The 15646-nt window shown below is 41.3% G+C and overlaps 1 protein-coding gene across 6 annotated transcripts in view; it reads left to right on the top strand.

Annotated features, from left to right (window-relative positions):
* ARB2A (ARB2 cotranscriptional regulator A) overlaps nt 1-15646 on the top strand; it is a 273033-nt gene that overhangs the window by 197224 nt on the left and 60163 nt on the right. For all 6 annotated transcript variants that reach the window (XM_074570302.1, XM_074570305.1, XM_074570304.1 and 3 more), the window contains one exon: nt 3035-3119. In XM_074570302.1, coding sequence (XP_074426403.1) covers nt 3035-3119 — 85 coding nt within the window. The remainder of the gene's footprint in view (nt 1-3034; nt 3120-15646) is intronic.

Genomic DNA, 15646 nt, shown 5'->3' with positions numbered 1-15646 from the left:
TCATGACTCAGCCTGATGGTTTGTACGGCTGGCAAAGAATCCCTTCTCCCAGCAGCTCCGTGAGACTTCTGAAGTTTTCTGATAGAAAGTTGGGAGTGTTTGCTACTGTGCAACTACCAACGGCTGGTTGGTCCAAAATGATCTGGTCTTGGCCAGCATCACCAGTTCCACCCTTGGGTGAAGGCTGATGCCGAGCACTCATTGTTCTTTTAATACTTAAGTATGGGGGTGCTGAGATTTTAAAAACCATGCTTTTTTAAAGCGAGACCAACTGAACTTCCACTTACGAGTCTCTTCCTCGCCAGATCAAGCTCATGTCTGTATTTTCTACGTTCCCCTTGCAGAATGCTAAAAGATTAGGTGCGTGGGACAAGTTTAAACTGGTCGCATCCTGAACTTCTTGTTAGATTTGGCTTTTTCCCATGGATTTACTGAAACTTTCTGTATAGACTGCCTATTCCTGACTTAACCTTACAGTTTTATAGGCAGTGACAGATGGGAATAGAGAATCACCTGGGATGCAGCCTGACAGCTCTGACTTAAATGTTAAAAATATAAAGAATGGTAACCCCTACAGGCTTTGTCAGAAAAATCCCCATTTTCTTTATAGGAAATCAAAACCTTAGAATATATGTTATGTAGTAAAACTGAAATTTTAAATCCTGTAATTTGAATCTGACAACTCCATTTTTCTTTAAGCATTTAGTCTGAATAAGACAAGTGCATTACCTTTAATTTCATTTGCAGAAAGTAGATCTTAAAGAATAAGTTAAATGATTAATGGCCTAAAAAGTGGATGGAGTGTCATAACTTACATTAGCATTGAAAATCTCCTATAAGAAAGAAGAATTTTACATATGTGAAGGGTGGCTGAGTGGTATTACGACTAGCATATCACCTGGATATCTCTTACTTTAATCAGGTTTAAGGCTACTGGTAAAATGAATAATAATTAAAATATACACCTAATCGCTGCCTGTCTGTAGGGCTAATTGCTGTCATTGAAAGAATGAATTGTTAAAAAAGTAATTCTTCATTGGAGCTATCTCTCCTGTATCATTGGTGGCCTATTTTTAGTACCTATAGAAGTCATGATTTTTGAATTTATTAGGAGCTGTGATGAATGATAAAACAAATCATCCATTTACATATCTTGACACTGCTTTCGAGAATACTTATTTCTTACAGGCAAGTGTCACATTGTATATAAAAGCTGGTTAATTGTGTGCTAATCTTCTGTATTATCTCCAGCTCTCTGATGTAGTGTTCTATCAGTAGTTAATATTAATTTTACTTATTTCAAATGAATGTAATACTTCATAAAAATTCTACTTCTTTTATAATTTCTACCATCTTACATTTGCAATTTCACATTCAGCTGTTAATTAAAATTATACATGCAAATTGTAAAATGTATAATGCTTTACTACTTTAAACCTTAAAGCCTTTGTGAAATACTTCCATTTTAACCAGTTTTTACTAAAAAAGTTACATTACTGGGTAGTGTGTTTGTTTTCTTTTTTTTTTTTTCCCTCCATCGAGTTCAATAGTTTCATTGATCTACTGTTTCTTACAAAAATCTGCCATGCTTTGTGAACTTCACTTTCTAATCTCATACAGCAACCCTTCCTTTATGTTGTTCCTGCTCTCCCTGGTCCCAGAACAGTAGGGTTGCCTTGACAAATCTATTCAAAAGCCATTCCTCGCCCTTTATTGGTGGGGACTGAAGCCTTTGAAATTCTCTCCTCACTGCAACACAGCTGACATCTTCTTCCAGACAGAATGAATTAAGGAAATACAATAAGACACTTGATCTACCAGTCAAGGATCTTTCCACAGTGAGGACGGACTCCATGGTGCACAACTAGGGCAGCAAGCATCTACAAATACACAATACATGCTTGTTTACCGGAATAGCAATCGTCCATTTTTACAATCATGATTGATGGGATGATTTTTTAGAAATCTGTCTGAAAATTCATTGGGTCTTTCCAAAAAGTTGTGCGGGGTTGGTTTGGGGTTGGTTTGGTTTTTTGGGGTTTTTTTGGGTTTGGTTTTTTTTTTTTTGCATTTCCCCTTAATGAAGTTAATCAGGTTTTCAGAAAGGGAAAACTCAGATTTGTAATAGGGGAAGCCATGTAGATCTCGTAGTTCAGCTGGCGATCCTGTTAAAAATGTAGTTGCTTTATAATTAAATCTTCGATTCAGTAGATTTGGTGTAGTTTCAGCATACTTTATTAAAAGCATATTATTTAATACTTTAATTCATAGACTTCTCTGAATAGATAGCATTTGGAGCAAAACATTTTAAAAATTCATGGTAAATTCATCCTACTCAGAGGTTCAGGAATGAAAGGTGAATGTAAATGCTTCCTGAACATAATTCCCCAAAGACCAGTATTTGCATTTTTAAATGTTCGTGCCCACTTCATCTCAGCTGTATTTCCAATTATTTGAATATTAACCTGCTATCTCGATGGCTTTCATTCACTTATAATCTGTCGTTTTGTGATTGCACAGCCATTCTTTCCACAGTGTGCTCCATCAAAACCCCCTGAAAATTTCTGATTTCTTAATGTTGGCAAGCGAGCAGGCTCGGTGTTTGTATCAACACCTATTTAACGACTACAGAAAGGAAAAAGCTTAAAATGTGCAGGGGGTAATTCAGGCAGTGGTTGGTCCAATCACCCACTTTAGTCCATGGGCACTCAAAGTAGCACTTAAAGACGTGCTGTTTGAGCACATTACAAATCTGAATTACGGTCGTACTCTTTTTACTTATTTAGAATGGAGCTACAATATTTCATCGCCAGTTAATGTGAATGAGGTAGTTTACCTTCCAGTCCCTGTTGGGGCTGCTGTGTAAATTAGTCCGAGTATTTTGATGTGATCATTGTCCTTACTTACAAAGTTCGTATTTATTTTTGCTCTGGGTTTTGGTTTGGGGGGGAGGGGGGGAGGTTTAGGGGGGGGTTTGGGTTTTGTTTTTTTTTTTTTTCTGGCTTACCCAAAAATTGCCTGTCTGGTCTTACAGAACTGCTGCAACTGGGTGTCCAGCTCGGAGCCCCTGGACACCTCGGTGGAGTCCATGCTGCCGGACTGTCCCCGCGTCTCTGCAGGTACGTCGTCCCTCTCTTTGCAGCCAGGCAGTGCTCGCGCCCAGGAGCACCTCCCTTACTTAAAAACGCTTTCGATTCCGAACGCGCTTTAACCCCTCCGCAGCAAGATACGGTTGAAAGGCTATGGCTGCTGCTATTTCACGATGTTAATTTATTATTTTCTTTTTTTTTTAATTATTTTTTTTGCTTTGTGTGGGGTTTAAGTTCTCTTGTCTACTTGTAGCTTGTGTTTTTCTCATCTTCTTTTCTCTTTGGCTTTAAGTAGTCGGCAGCATTATAGGTAGGAGCTTAAGAAAAATAATAGCGATGATGAAAACTGGGAAATTTATCATAGATCCTTTGATAATTATCTAATTTTATGTAGGCAGGAAGGTTTTAAAGAAGTACACCAAAGAAAGGTACAGCTAAGCGAAATAAGACACTTTCCTCAATCCTCGTCAACAAAAGTCTAGTTTACGTAGCAAATTATCTACAGCATCCAGGAATCTCGATGCGAGATTTCTGTTGTTTTGGAAATACTCAGCTACACTCTTTCATTAATGAATCATGAATCATAAATCATAAGGAGCAGATGAAATAATACACAGAGACTTTGGTTAATGTGTAATAATTCCAGAAAGTAGACGTAGTTGTCAGTGTAACAGGAAAATCTCAAATCTCTGTAGGAAAGTAATCTAAAATACATAAAGCTGTTACTGAACTTTCATGTTTGATTATCAGATTTCCTAAAAGCCATAGGTAGCGTATTTCTGTAGAATATAAAATCAGGTTCAAAGGAAGACACAGCCTATACAATATTAATTTAAAAGCTGGAACAGTGTTTGACCTTGCTCTGTGAGACGCAGTTGTTCGTTTGACAAGTTAGAGATTCATATCTGTCTGGATTTGTGAGGCTTTTAATGAGACCTAACCTTGCAGATGAAATTTGGTTTACTGCAGGATATTTTTAAGGCTTGGAAAATGTAGCGGTACTTTGTTTGAGAGCTCACAACAACCAGGGACCTGTGATCACATTTCTGCTGTGGGTCGGGATCTAACTGCGCAGATCATCAGCTCTGTACAGAGGCAGCGCCGTGGCATTGGCATTGCTCTTCAGTGCTTAGGGAAATGAAATATTACTGAAATTTTCATAGGTTCAACATTCGTTTAGCAACTTTTTGCTCCTTTAGGGGAGGGCACTGCAGTTTAAGAGAAGAACGTTGTTCGTTAGTAGAATTCTTTAAAACAGTATTAACTTCCAATCTCTGACGTCTGTGTTGCTGTTGTGCCAGAGCGCGTGTTGTAGAGGTCATTTCAGTCAGGTAAATTGGGGCTTGGGTGGCAACCAGTCCGTATTTACAGTACTGAAAATCCTCCGTCTGAGCTTCTCTCCTTTTTCTTTGTATTCATCCTATGTAAATAATGTAAAAGGTATTCTGGAAAAGAAATCCTAAGTGTTACTTAAAAAAACAGAGTGATGCTGTGATAGGGGTGTGGATAAGTCTTCATTGTACCTTTCTACTGAGGATGGGTCATTGTGGGCATAACTTTTATACTCCACATAATGAACTCCCAGCAGCGCTGAAGTCCTTAGCGGAAGAATTAATTTAAGTGGGGTAGGATTTCAGCCAGTAAAAGTTGGCTATTTCTATTTCACGCACACATACAATGCCACTAGATTAAGATTACTGATGTTTTAGAAGTTCTTGTCAGAGATTTTGGACAATGATTTAAATGGAAGATAACTATTTCCAGCTTGGTTCTTTATAATATAAGTACGGTTAAAAATACTGTAACTTTATGTGAGTACTGCTGAATTATCAATTTGCTCATCTGTTTTTGTTTATATTTCTTATATGGACAATGGTAAGACGTTTACAGGGGAACAAGTGAATACTTCCCACAGTGTGCTTATATGAGCAATGGCATAAGCCTGCATTAGGGTGATCTGTAATAAATTTATGAAATGCTGCTAGATGTAGGAGCAGTAGTATTTAATGTGAGAGATGTTATTTCACCCGTTTGCTGAGAATTGCAGTACTGAAATAGCCCACATCCAAAAACTGGCAGCATTGCCCTTGGTATTTCAATAAATGACAGTGAGAGCAATCAGAGCAACGAGAGGAGATTTTTTTTAAATAAGCCTTTTGCAGAAGGAACATTCACGTCTCTCTTCTGCTTGGAACCCTGTGTTTTATCTGTGTTTGCACTGAGAAGTGAAGTTTGGGAATAACTGCCTCTCAGGCACGTATGGAGAGTCAGCTTCTCCAAAAAGGGTCTGACAGTTGGCCGTTCAGCACATTGGGATTCACAGGCAAACCCCGGGTTGTGTGTGAGCAGTGCCTTCTTCAGATTATGTCGCAGTCTCTTGCTTGCATTTCCCTTAAAAATCACTAGAGAGAAATATGTATCCATCAAACTGGAAAAACAACTTGTATTTCTAGATAGAGTTGTTCAAGCTTTTGATTAGAGCATTATTAAGTAATTAAAATGTTTGCCATAATTCATTCATGTCTTACTCAGTTGCAAAAAGGAATGAATGCACTTTAATAATTAAACATTGTGGGCGTGAGAACAGCAACAATAGAGGAAAAGCGAGCCATAATAAATCCATTCTTTGTCCTTGTGGCAAGAGGTGGGGTCCTGCGAAGGTCCCACCTTCATGGTCTTTCCTCCACGTCTCAAGGACTTGGTCGCATGCTAGTGTCATAGTTTAACGTCTTCCTGCAACAAGTTATCATCACACCAAAGGGATTGTCCTCTAAAATTTCCCATTTAACACAGTTGTCCTGTGTAATCCTAAACAGCCTACCGCGCTGTGTTGAGAGACACATCTCCCAGCTCAAACATCTTCCATCAGACCTGGAGCTCCTGTTGATGCTACCTGTCCAGCGCTACCCATCTTCATACCCTTCCCATATGTGTCAACCAGAACAAGGCATTCTTCCTCATTAGGGAAGAGTCCACCACTCTACCTCTGTCATTTACCTTTGACCAGGCAGGGCTGTCCAGCATCATTCTCCTCTGCTCCTTCTCTGGTTCGCAGCCCTCTCTGCTTTCCAGAGCATTGCACCGGTAAGGTCCTCAGCTGTGACACTCATCACCTTGCTGGCATGGAGGAGTCCTCTGTCAGTTTCCAGCCTTCAGTTATGTTAAAAAACCTACCTCTTACCCTCTCCACTTTCATCCCTCATTAGAGGGATGTTAGACCTGAGGTCATCTTCTGCCTCAGTCTTAATCCACCTTCCTAATGGAGCCAAAGCAGAAGACCTCTCTTCTATCTCAGAGGAGACAGACTCATTTCCTATCTACCTAAGACATAAGCAAATGTAGGGTGGAGAAAGGTGAAGACTTTAATAGCAGTGCTTCCATTAAAGATCATCACATAAAGTGAAGTAGGGGTGGGAGTCTTACTGGTCAGGAGATTGGAGGTCAGCTTGTAATTTGACACAGACAATGGGACGGACATTTTAATGACAGGTTGTGGCATGTTACCGCTAACCGTAGTTGTAGCTCACTTCATGTCTCTGAGACCTTACATCATTCCTTCTGGTTCTGGAGCCGGGAGTTCACAAGCCCTTTGGGAAGGCATCCTACTGGAGCAGCTACTGGGCGGGAGTACCCGAGAGAGAGGATGGCAGAAAGCAGAGCTGAGGATCTGTGTCCACCCCTGCTGCTGTTCAGGAATTAAATTACTTTGATTTCAGGATAGTGGCCTGAGCATTACCCCAGGAAAGGCATTGTGGTAAATTCCGCCAGGTAAACATGGCCTTCGTTTTTCTGAATACAAGTATTTTGGAGCACCTCACAGGGAGCACTGTAGTGTTTGGATAAGATACATTCCTTAGCTCATGTGTTTCTGCCAGTGAAAGCTTTTTATTTAGGAGAGAAGATTAAACTTTGCAGTATTTTGCCAAAGTGGATATGCACCAACACTCATTTACATAATCAAATAAAAAGAAGTTATTGTAACATTAGTAAAATGAATTGCCTAATCAAATCCTTTTAAAGCCTTTCTAGTTGACCCCCCAAATCACTAGTTATTCTTTTAACAGTTGCAGCCATTGTAGTTAAAACATTGTAAAATAAGGAAATTATAACATCAAAAGACAAACAAGATGACACAATGGAATGAAACGTTGACAGTAATCAAGAAAAGCTCTATTCACAGAAGAGCCTAGACTTGAATATATGTCTCTGTAATAAGGAAAAAAGTGGAAGAATTAATTCATGTAGCTGAATAAAGCGATCTCAGGCTTGCAGAAGAAAAACAAACTCTTAATTTCAGGGGACAGGTACGACCCGTGCTGGTGGTGCTCTGAAGAGTACCCTCAGTGAGTCCTCGGTATTTCCTGGAACCAGACATCAAGCTTGACTCCATATGGTATATAAAACATTTCATTTCATTTAGGCAAGCCAAGCAAAACTTTCTTTTTTTTTTTTAACTTTGATTTCAGAAAAGATCATCCATTTCTAACAGGCTACTGCAGGCATTTGGGTTTTTTGCAGATAAATGAATAGAAGGGGGAAAGGGCTTCATAGAATGGTTGAGGTGTGAAGGGACCTCAGGAGATCACCTGGTCCAACTCAAGCAAGGCCACGTGGAGCTGGTTGTCCAGGACTGTGCCCAGCCTTCCATAAGCTCCATGGCATGTCAATAAAGAAACCATGGTCATGGTAATCAATATTCACATAGGGCTGTGGGGTTTTTATTGGTATACTTGACCCCACAGAATCATGCCGTGTGTTGTGCTGGACGGTTGTGTAGGCTTTAAGCCCGTACGTTGGTGAGTATGGAGTGGAGACAGCAGTAGTTGTCCAAACTCGTGTAAGACAGTCATCTTTGCGTGTGTCAGCACCAAAAGGAGGCCCTTCACATGGCACAGAAGTTCAGAAAGCGGCTCTTTTCCTGCTTTGCCTTTTCACATCCTTGTAACTGGGAGAGGGGGAGTGGGGCTGGCGGTTGTTCCTGACGGAGCTTGTCCCGACAAGGAGCGGGGTTGTCATCCATTGCACCTCTTGGTAAAAACACAGCCGAAAGCGTTCCTGTGTGCATTAAACACACACTATGTACTTTAAGGCTTGGGGGGGGGTTTTAGAGATTTTTCTCTATGCACATAAGAGACTTGCAGTTCAAAACAAATGAAAGACGAGATTCTGCAGAGCTCACTGAAAAACAGGGAAAAGCTTGTTACCTGCTGTTTTTGAGTCCTTGGCATAGCTTGATTTAATATCAAGACAAGAATATGGTAGTAAACAGTCCCCTCGAGACTGCTGCTTTGTGCTAAGTAATAGAATAGCATCAATAATCCTTCCGTGGGGCTAGAGTAAATTTAAGTAAAGTTATTCTGGACTGTTAGATCTGCTTAAAAGCACTGAGCCAAGAAAGTGAGCCCATCACTTTCCCTGGAAGAGCCGGCGCGCTGCCCGGCCCCCGCACACGCCTGCACCGGCTCCTCGGATAAAGCCCTTGTGGCAAAGCTCCTGTCGGTACCAGGGAGACCGGGAATTACCCGTGAGGTGACAGAGGTGGTGGTTTTTTGTTGGCGTTGCCTAAGGGGTGGGTCCTGCCCGCTGTTTTCAGAGCGCAGTTGCATTATTTCTGCAGAAAAGCCTGGCCTGGCGGCAGAGGCACCCCATGCTGAGCGGACCCCGGGGTTCAAACGGGAGCATCTCCGGTGAGGTTAAACAGGCTCCGCGACGCGGCAGGGTCTGTGCACGGGGGTAATTGCACGAGCCAGGCTGGCGACAGACGCAGGGAAGGACCAACTTGTTTCTCTCTGCTGTTTTTTTTCCCTCGGCTTTATTCGCACTGCACTTAAACTGCCACTCTTACACATTTATGTATCCTGCTCATAGCAAATGAGGCAGAAACAACCATAAACTGTATTAAGCACTGAGACAATACCTGGCTCATCCCCTTTGCGGCTTGTAGCCCTGTTTGCCGATGCTTCTCATTTTTCACTCTTTAATCCATTTGGTGAAGACCAGTTCGGGGCTCTTTCCTGGCATTAGTATTTTGTGGCCAGGGGTAGGTGCCCAATAACTCCAGCAATATAAGAAGTAAGTACAAAACCACTCACTTTTTACAATAAGGCAGATTAGGCAATTTACCCGTTTTGCTAAAAATGTTATTTCTGCATTCACTAGTCATTCATGGAGATTAAGATTACAGTAATCAGTGTTTACTGTAAACCTCTTTGCATTTTATGTCTTCGCGTGCATGTAGTTCTGTCAATAAAAGCTTTTCACTCAGGAGAAGAGATTAAACGCGGCAGTGTTTTGTCAAGGTGGCAGGCTCCCGTGTTTAGCTGCATATTAATTTGTTTTAAGGTGTTCGTCGCATCGGGGGGGAAAGCGTCAGGAATCCGCAGCGTGGAGCCGCGGTAGCCCCATGCCAGCATCCGCACACGTGGCAAAGTGCTGGTCCTGCACTTCCATTTCTGCTGCCGTACGTTGTGCGTGGGGAGCTGGAAATTATTAGGGAAACTCTGAAGCATCAGCCTGTCTTAGCCGCGGCTCTGGCAGTTGCTGCACTAAGTCCAACTTTAACTAATGTCTTCTTAGCGCGGAAGTAAGTAGCTTTTTCCCTGCTCCCGACTCTTCAAAGGCTTTTAGTCTCCTGCTCAGCCTCAGGTGTGGCAGGCAGCTTTGCGTTTCATGTGGGATACCTAGCTGGATGTGAGCGCCTGCGCTGCGTTTCGGGTAGCTTAGCTGCATGGTGCTTTGGAAAGGACAAAATAGATAAAGACCTGTTGAACAATATCACAGGTTCCATTCCAGAAAGCCAGACCCTCAAAAGAAAATATGAAAACATGAATTTGAAAGTGTTGGCTTGAATTCCCAGCTGTTGCTGCACTCAGAGAGTTCAATTTTATAAGAATTTCAATTTTATAATGCATTTTTATAACACCTTATCTGACCAGCTAGGTGTTCGATATACCACCAGCACTGTTATTTTTTAGGACAAAACGCTCATATTCCCATACCCTTCTACAAAACAGTTACATGTATTTGAGGCAGTACTGATATTAGAGATACTATTTCATCAAAAATTATTCACATACTCAAACATTTCTATTTATCATTGCATTTTTTTAGAGTACAGTGAAATAGTTAGAGTAGTATACGCTTGCCTTAGAGTCCTCAAAGCTGTCTGATTGTGGTAATAATGAATAATGTCGATTATTACAGCCAGATATTTCCTACGAAGTGTCTGACAATGGTTAGACCGCCATGACCACTGCTTCCAATGCTACTTAGTGCTATGTCATTAGTTCTTCGTATACCCATACCTGTCTACACATTGGCCAAAGTCTTACTCTAATGCGTGATTACAAACCTTTGAGTTCAGGGACTTTCTGTTTGGTGCTTGTGCTTCGTCTTGGCCCATGCAGATGGCAGCCAGCATAGGCGACGCTGAGCCCTCCGGGTGGTCGTGTGGTTGCAATGCTCGTGCTGTGATTCCGTACAGCACTTACACGCACAACAGCGGTACAACAAATAATGACTACATTCATGTTTTCAATAGGCGGATGCAACTGTACTGCAGATATCCAAGTGACAGTTTAGACTGACACTTTAAAGAGACTATATTAAGTATAATTAAGTTATTGCTAAAAAGCCAATCTAGTATTAGTTCAATCCGCACTGGTTTTGTCTGTTGAAGGGGAAAAATTAGAACAAGTGATGTTTTATTTTCTAACCTCCTCAAAATCCTTCAAAATGAAGTGACGGTGAAGGGTCTGGAGCACAAGTCCTGTGAGGAGCGGCTGAGGGAACTGGGGGTGTTCAGCCCGGAGAAGAGGAGGCTGAGGGGAGACCTTCTCGCTCTCTGCAACCCCTGAAAGGAGGGGGTAGCCAGGGGGGGTCGGGCTCTTCTCCCAAGGAACAGGTGGTGGGACAAGAGGAAACAGCCTCAAGTTGGACCAGGGGAGGTTTAGGATGGATATTAGGAAAAATTTCTTCACTGAAAGAGCTGTCAAACATTAGAATGGGCTGCCCAGGGAAGTGGTTGGGTCGCCAGTCCCTGGAGGGATTTAAAAGCCAGGTATACGTGGTGCTGAGGGACACGATTTAGTGGTGGACATGGTAGTGTTGGGTTAATGGTTGGACGCGATGATCTTAAGGGTCTTTTCCAACCCAAATGATTCTATGATTCTATGAGTCTATGATTCTGTGAGGGTGGAACTCAACTTGGCTTTTTCCTCCCAGGGCATGTCAGAATATGCCCTAACAGAAATAGGTGGTTTTCCACTTCCTCATGCTCTTTGTGATGGCGGAAAAACCTTTCCTTACATGATGGCTCATCGCCACTTTTTTACACCCAATGCCTTCCCAGCCTCTCAATGCATGTAGGCAACCTTGCTCCTGGCTGCTTGAACAGTGGGTTAAAACCTGGTTAAAGTTTTCCATAGCATGGAAGAGAAGGCCATGGTCCTCTCTCATTTCATCTCCTCTGAAATACCTACAGGCTGCAGTCCAGCAATAGTGAAACTCTTTACATGGGTCTCGATAAGTTTTCATTAAGTACTTCGTGGGATTGAGGTTGAATGTTAGTCTTGATATGCCAAGTTGCGTGCACATTACTGTTAGTAATTTTTAAAAGTATTTTCTGTGTTTTATCCTCAGTACTTCTGTGAAGCCAGAACATCTAAAGAGAAGGGATCTGGTACATCACTGTATTTGTAAAAGCTGCATTTTTGGTAGAGCACAGCACCGTTAAGGAGGTTTTCCCGCAGAGATGTAATCCAAAATTCAATACCAAAATTTTTATTTGCCTTAATATAACACCCAAAAGGTCATATACATTTCATCTTGCATTTTCCATTAGAATCCAAATTTGGATGTGGGAGAATTTTTCAAAAGGTTCACTTTCAGTGGAAAACTTTTGATCTTTTTTCATAAATGTGTATAGTTTAGGCCAGGAAAGACATTTAGATCACTTACTCTCCACTTTTGTATATAGGTCTTTAACTTTTGACCAGATGTTCTTATGCTGAAATTTATAACTTGCATTTGGTTAAAGCGTGTCTTCCAGAAAGTCATTCAGGCTTGGATGGAAGGATTCAAGAGATGGGGAGTCTGTTGCTTCCTTCCCTTTGTAATTTGTCAAACTATTAACAGGAGTGACTCATTTCTGGTTTGGCTTTGTCTGGTTTCAGGATCCAGCCATTAGTTCTTGCTGTGCCTTTTTCTACTAAGTTAAAGAGCCATTTACTACAGTTGCTTTTTCTCCATGTGAATTACATACTGGAATCAAGTCAACGCTCAATTTTCTTTTGAGAAATGAAATAGATTGAGTTCTTTAAGTCTCACTGCAAGTTAATTTCTCCAGGTTTCAAATGCTTTTATACATTTTTCTGTGGTGTCCCCGGTCTTTCAACATCTTTTCTTTGAAACGGACCCGTGGGCATCTCACTAATGCAGTGCACAGACTTCGAATCTCCACTACCTGATTTTCTGCCAAATTTCATCAGCCAGTGGTCATGTTTGACCCTTTTTATCACCATACTTCTGTCACTGTCAGTTTAGGAGGAGCTTGTGCAGCATCTCCCGATACCCTTTCTAGAGCTTGGTTCTAAGGTAGTGTTATGAAACATTGCAGGTAGCTTTTAAAAAAAAGAAAAAAAAAAAACAAACAAGCAGCCAAACAGATGAACAAAAAGGCTGCTGTCCTTCTTGTTAATAACCATTCTGCCCATCTTCACGTTTACACAAGCTTTGCCACCAGTGAATTTATATTTACTTCCTGTGTTGTTGAATAGCCTTAGGACACTCCGTCGGTAACATCTCTATTCAATAGTGCTTTCTCCATGGCAGCCACATTTGCCGATTACTTAGTCTGCAAGTTCTTAGAAATATTGAATAATATTGATTTTTAACCTCTTTTCACGAGTAAACAGGAATTCTACAGTTGTACCATTTGTCTCCTGGTGAATTTATGAAACATTGACCAATTTCTGCCTAATTTGAAGTTTTAGTTGTAATTAAGTTTCGCCAACTTTTGCGAAAGTAGTTTGCAGCACGGAAGAAGAAATGAGGAAGGAGGTATCTTCCTAATAACAGGAAGATTTTTTTAATGTCTCCTTTGAAAGACAAAGGGGAGTGACTCAGGTGCTAAACACGGCTGGCGAAGCAGCAGTCACAGCCAGGGAAGTGGCTCCAGTGTAATGACAGTATAGAGGGTCTTTTTTCTAGAATTTTCCTGGGAAACCAGGGAAGAGCAAAAAGTACTTGCTGGAAAGAAAAGGGAGACAAAGGACTTTCTGAAAATGCCTGGCAAAGTTGGCATAATTTGCCCTGCTCCTCGGGTTGCTCCGGAGGAATAAATGAAATGCCTGGCAAAAAATTGAGCGTACTCTATTTGCATATAAATCCTTATCAGCTAAACATGCTTCTTCATCAAAGAGTGAAGCTGATTTTATTATTATTGTATTTATTTATTACTGAATTGAATTAATCACATTTTTGTACTTTAATTCTTCATTAATAGACTCCAATATCACAGCATGGCGGGTCTGAAAGCTCTAGTGGGAGGTGTCCCTGCCCAGGGGGGTTGGAACTGGATGATCTTTAAGGTCCCTTCAACCCAAACCATTCTGTGATTCTATGGTTTTTAGGAGGCCTCAGCTTCATCTGCCAGCCCCCAGGCAAGAACAAATGTTCTTACGTCATTTCCTGACAGGTGCTGGTGTCATTGGTCCTTTCCTTTGGGCTGTGTGATGATGCATCCTCACTGGGCAGCCTCTTCCAAACTTTCAGGTTTAGTGACTCATGTCTTCCTTGCTGCATGCACACAACTTCAGGAACACCCGAGTAAGCAACAGTTACCCCAAAAAATACATCAGCCAGTTGGGCAGAGTGGTAAGCACTGAGAATCATTATTCTACAGCCGATGACTTGCAATTAAAATCTGAGCAAACTGGAATTTTTTTCCTTAAAGACAGGTAGATATCCCGGGAAGAAGAGCCACAGAGGAAGACAGACATGTAAAAAGTTCCAATAAAAAAACGAGAACATACTCTTCATGCCCACAGTATGTAGGGCAGGAATTTATGGACCTGTATATCCATTTTTCCATTATTTTTTCTTGAGATTTATGTCAGGCTAACTGTGCAGATAGTCATGTCTGAAATTTTGGATTAGGATTTCCCCCATCTTCTGTAACTTCTCTGCTATTTTAAGTGTTATTTAAAATGAGTGTGGTAGCCAGTTAGTGGTTTACGGCTCTTGAATACAAACTCTGCAAGCCTGCCGATTTAGAAATATTTATCCCTGAGAAGAAATTGATAAGCAGTGAAAAAAAATGTCCTTCATCAAACACTTTGCCTTTTTTTTTTTCCCCAAATAGAGAACAGAAACATATATTGAACAAATTTGTACTTTTCTTCTGCATTGTTATGTACAGTTTCACCACCTCCGTCTGAAAATCGACATATGTTTGCTATGGATTGCATTTGTTCCTTGTGTATGAAACAAAGTTCTTCATTGTGCTAAGTTTGTCAGCTATAGATTGTTTTTCCTTTAGATAGCTTTAGCTTTCCTTATGACCTCTTTATGCCGATAACGAGATATTTTCACCTTTTTCTGTATCTAATAACCAATTCTGCTTTTTTGCTGAACCAGGAGGACTGACGCTCTATCTTGGGTATTTCTGTCCTCCAGCAAACTTTTTTAAGATCTCATTTATTCATTTATGCTTAAATATCTCGTCTTGATTAAATTTGCTAATCTTTTTCGTACCTTGAAGAAAATAGCCTTTTTGAAGCACCGAGGGCATGTGTTGCCGGCTGAGGCTTCTCTCTGCTCCATCCCACTCAATGTCACCAGGTCAGGTTCACTGGCCCCAGGCAGCCGCCCACGTCCAGCCCAGTGACCTCATTCGTCTTTATCCATCACAATGCTGCCCAAAATGGTAAAGTCATGGAGGGCATTATACCTTTTTGTGTTAGAAAACCATCATTCCCGTCTTTTAGAAACCTTTGACATTCACAACCACCAACATCCGTCTCCCGAGCTGATGCCTTCCAGGGCGATGGAGCTCTCCACGCGTCGCAGAGGTGCGCCTGGGGGGGAATTTAGCCCGGTCTCTGGTCGGCCAAGGTCGTCTGTCACAAACCCCCCCACCAGTGTCTCCTCCTGGGCTTTTTTAGCACACTAGCATATGTGCCCTGAAGGACCCAAGCTCAGATTTATCAGTGTTGTTGGGATAAGTAATGGTGTTTTTAGAATAATGCACCACATCCTCACTGCTTTTATGCACTTGAATCCCTCCAAATAGGTAATAAGCAGACATTTTAATACTTTAGGCATACAAATTATCTTAACGGCTGTCAGCAATGCCAACTACATCAAATTCCTGCTCATGGCTGTGATTGGACGTCAAACAAGAATTGGAAAAACTCCTAGGGCTGGCATAGAATTGTTTTTAACATTCCTTTTCTTTTTCTTTGCCACATAAATTAAACTTATTTGCAACACATGGAGGTTAAATTTATATCATATTTGCCTTCTTAGCACCCTGCCCTCAAGTTGCTAATTTAACA

Source organism: Larus michahellis, chromosome Z (genome assembly GCF_964199755.1).
Source record: "Larus michahellis chromosome Z, bLarMic1.1, whole genome shotgun sequence".
Lineage (NCBI taxonomy): Eukaryota > Metazoa > Chordata > Aves > Charadriiformes > Laridae > Larus > Larus michahellis.
Note: the sequence above shows the minus strand (reverse complement) of the source record. Positions and strands in the feature narration are given on the sequence as shown.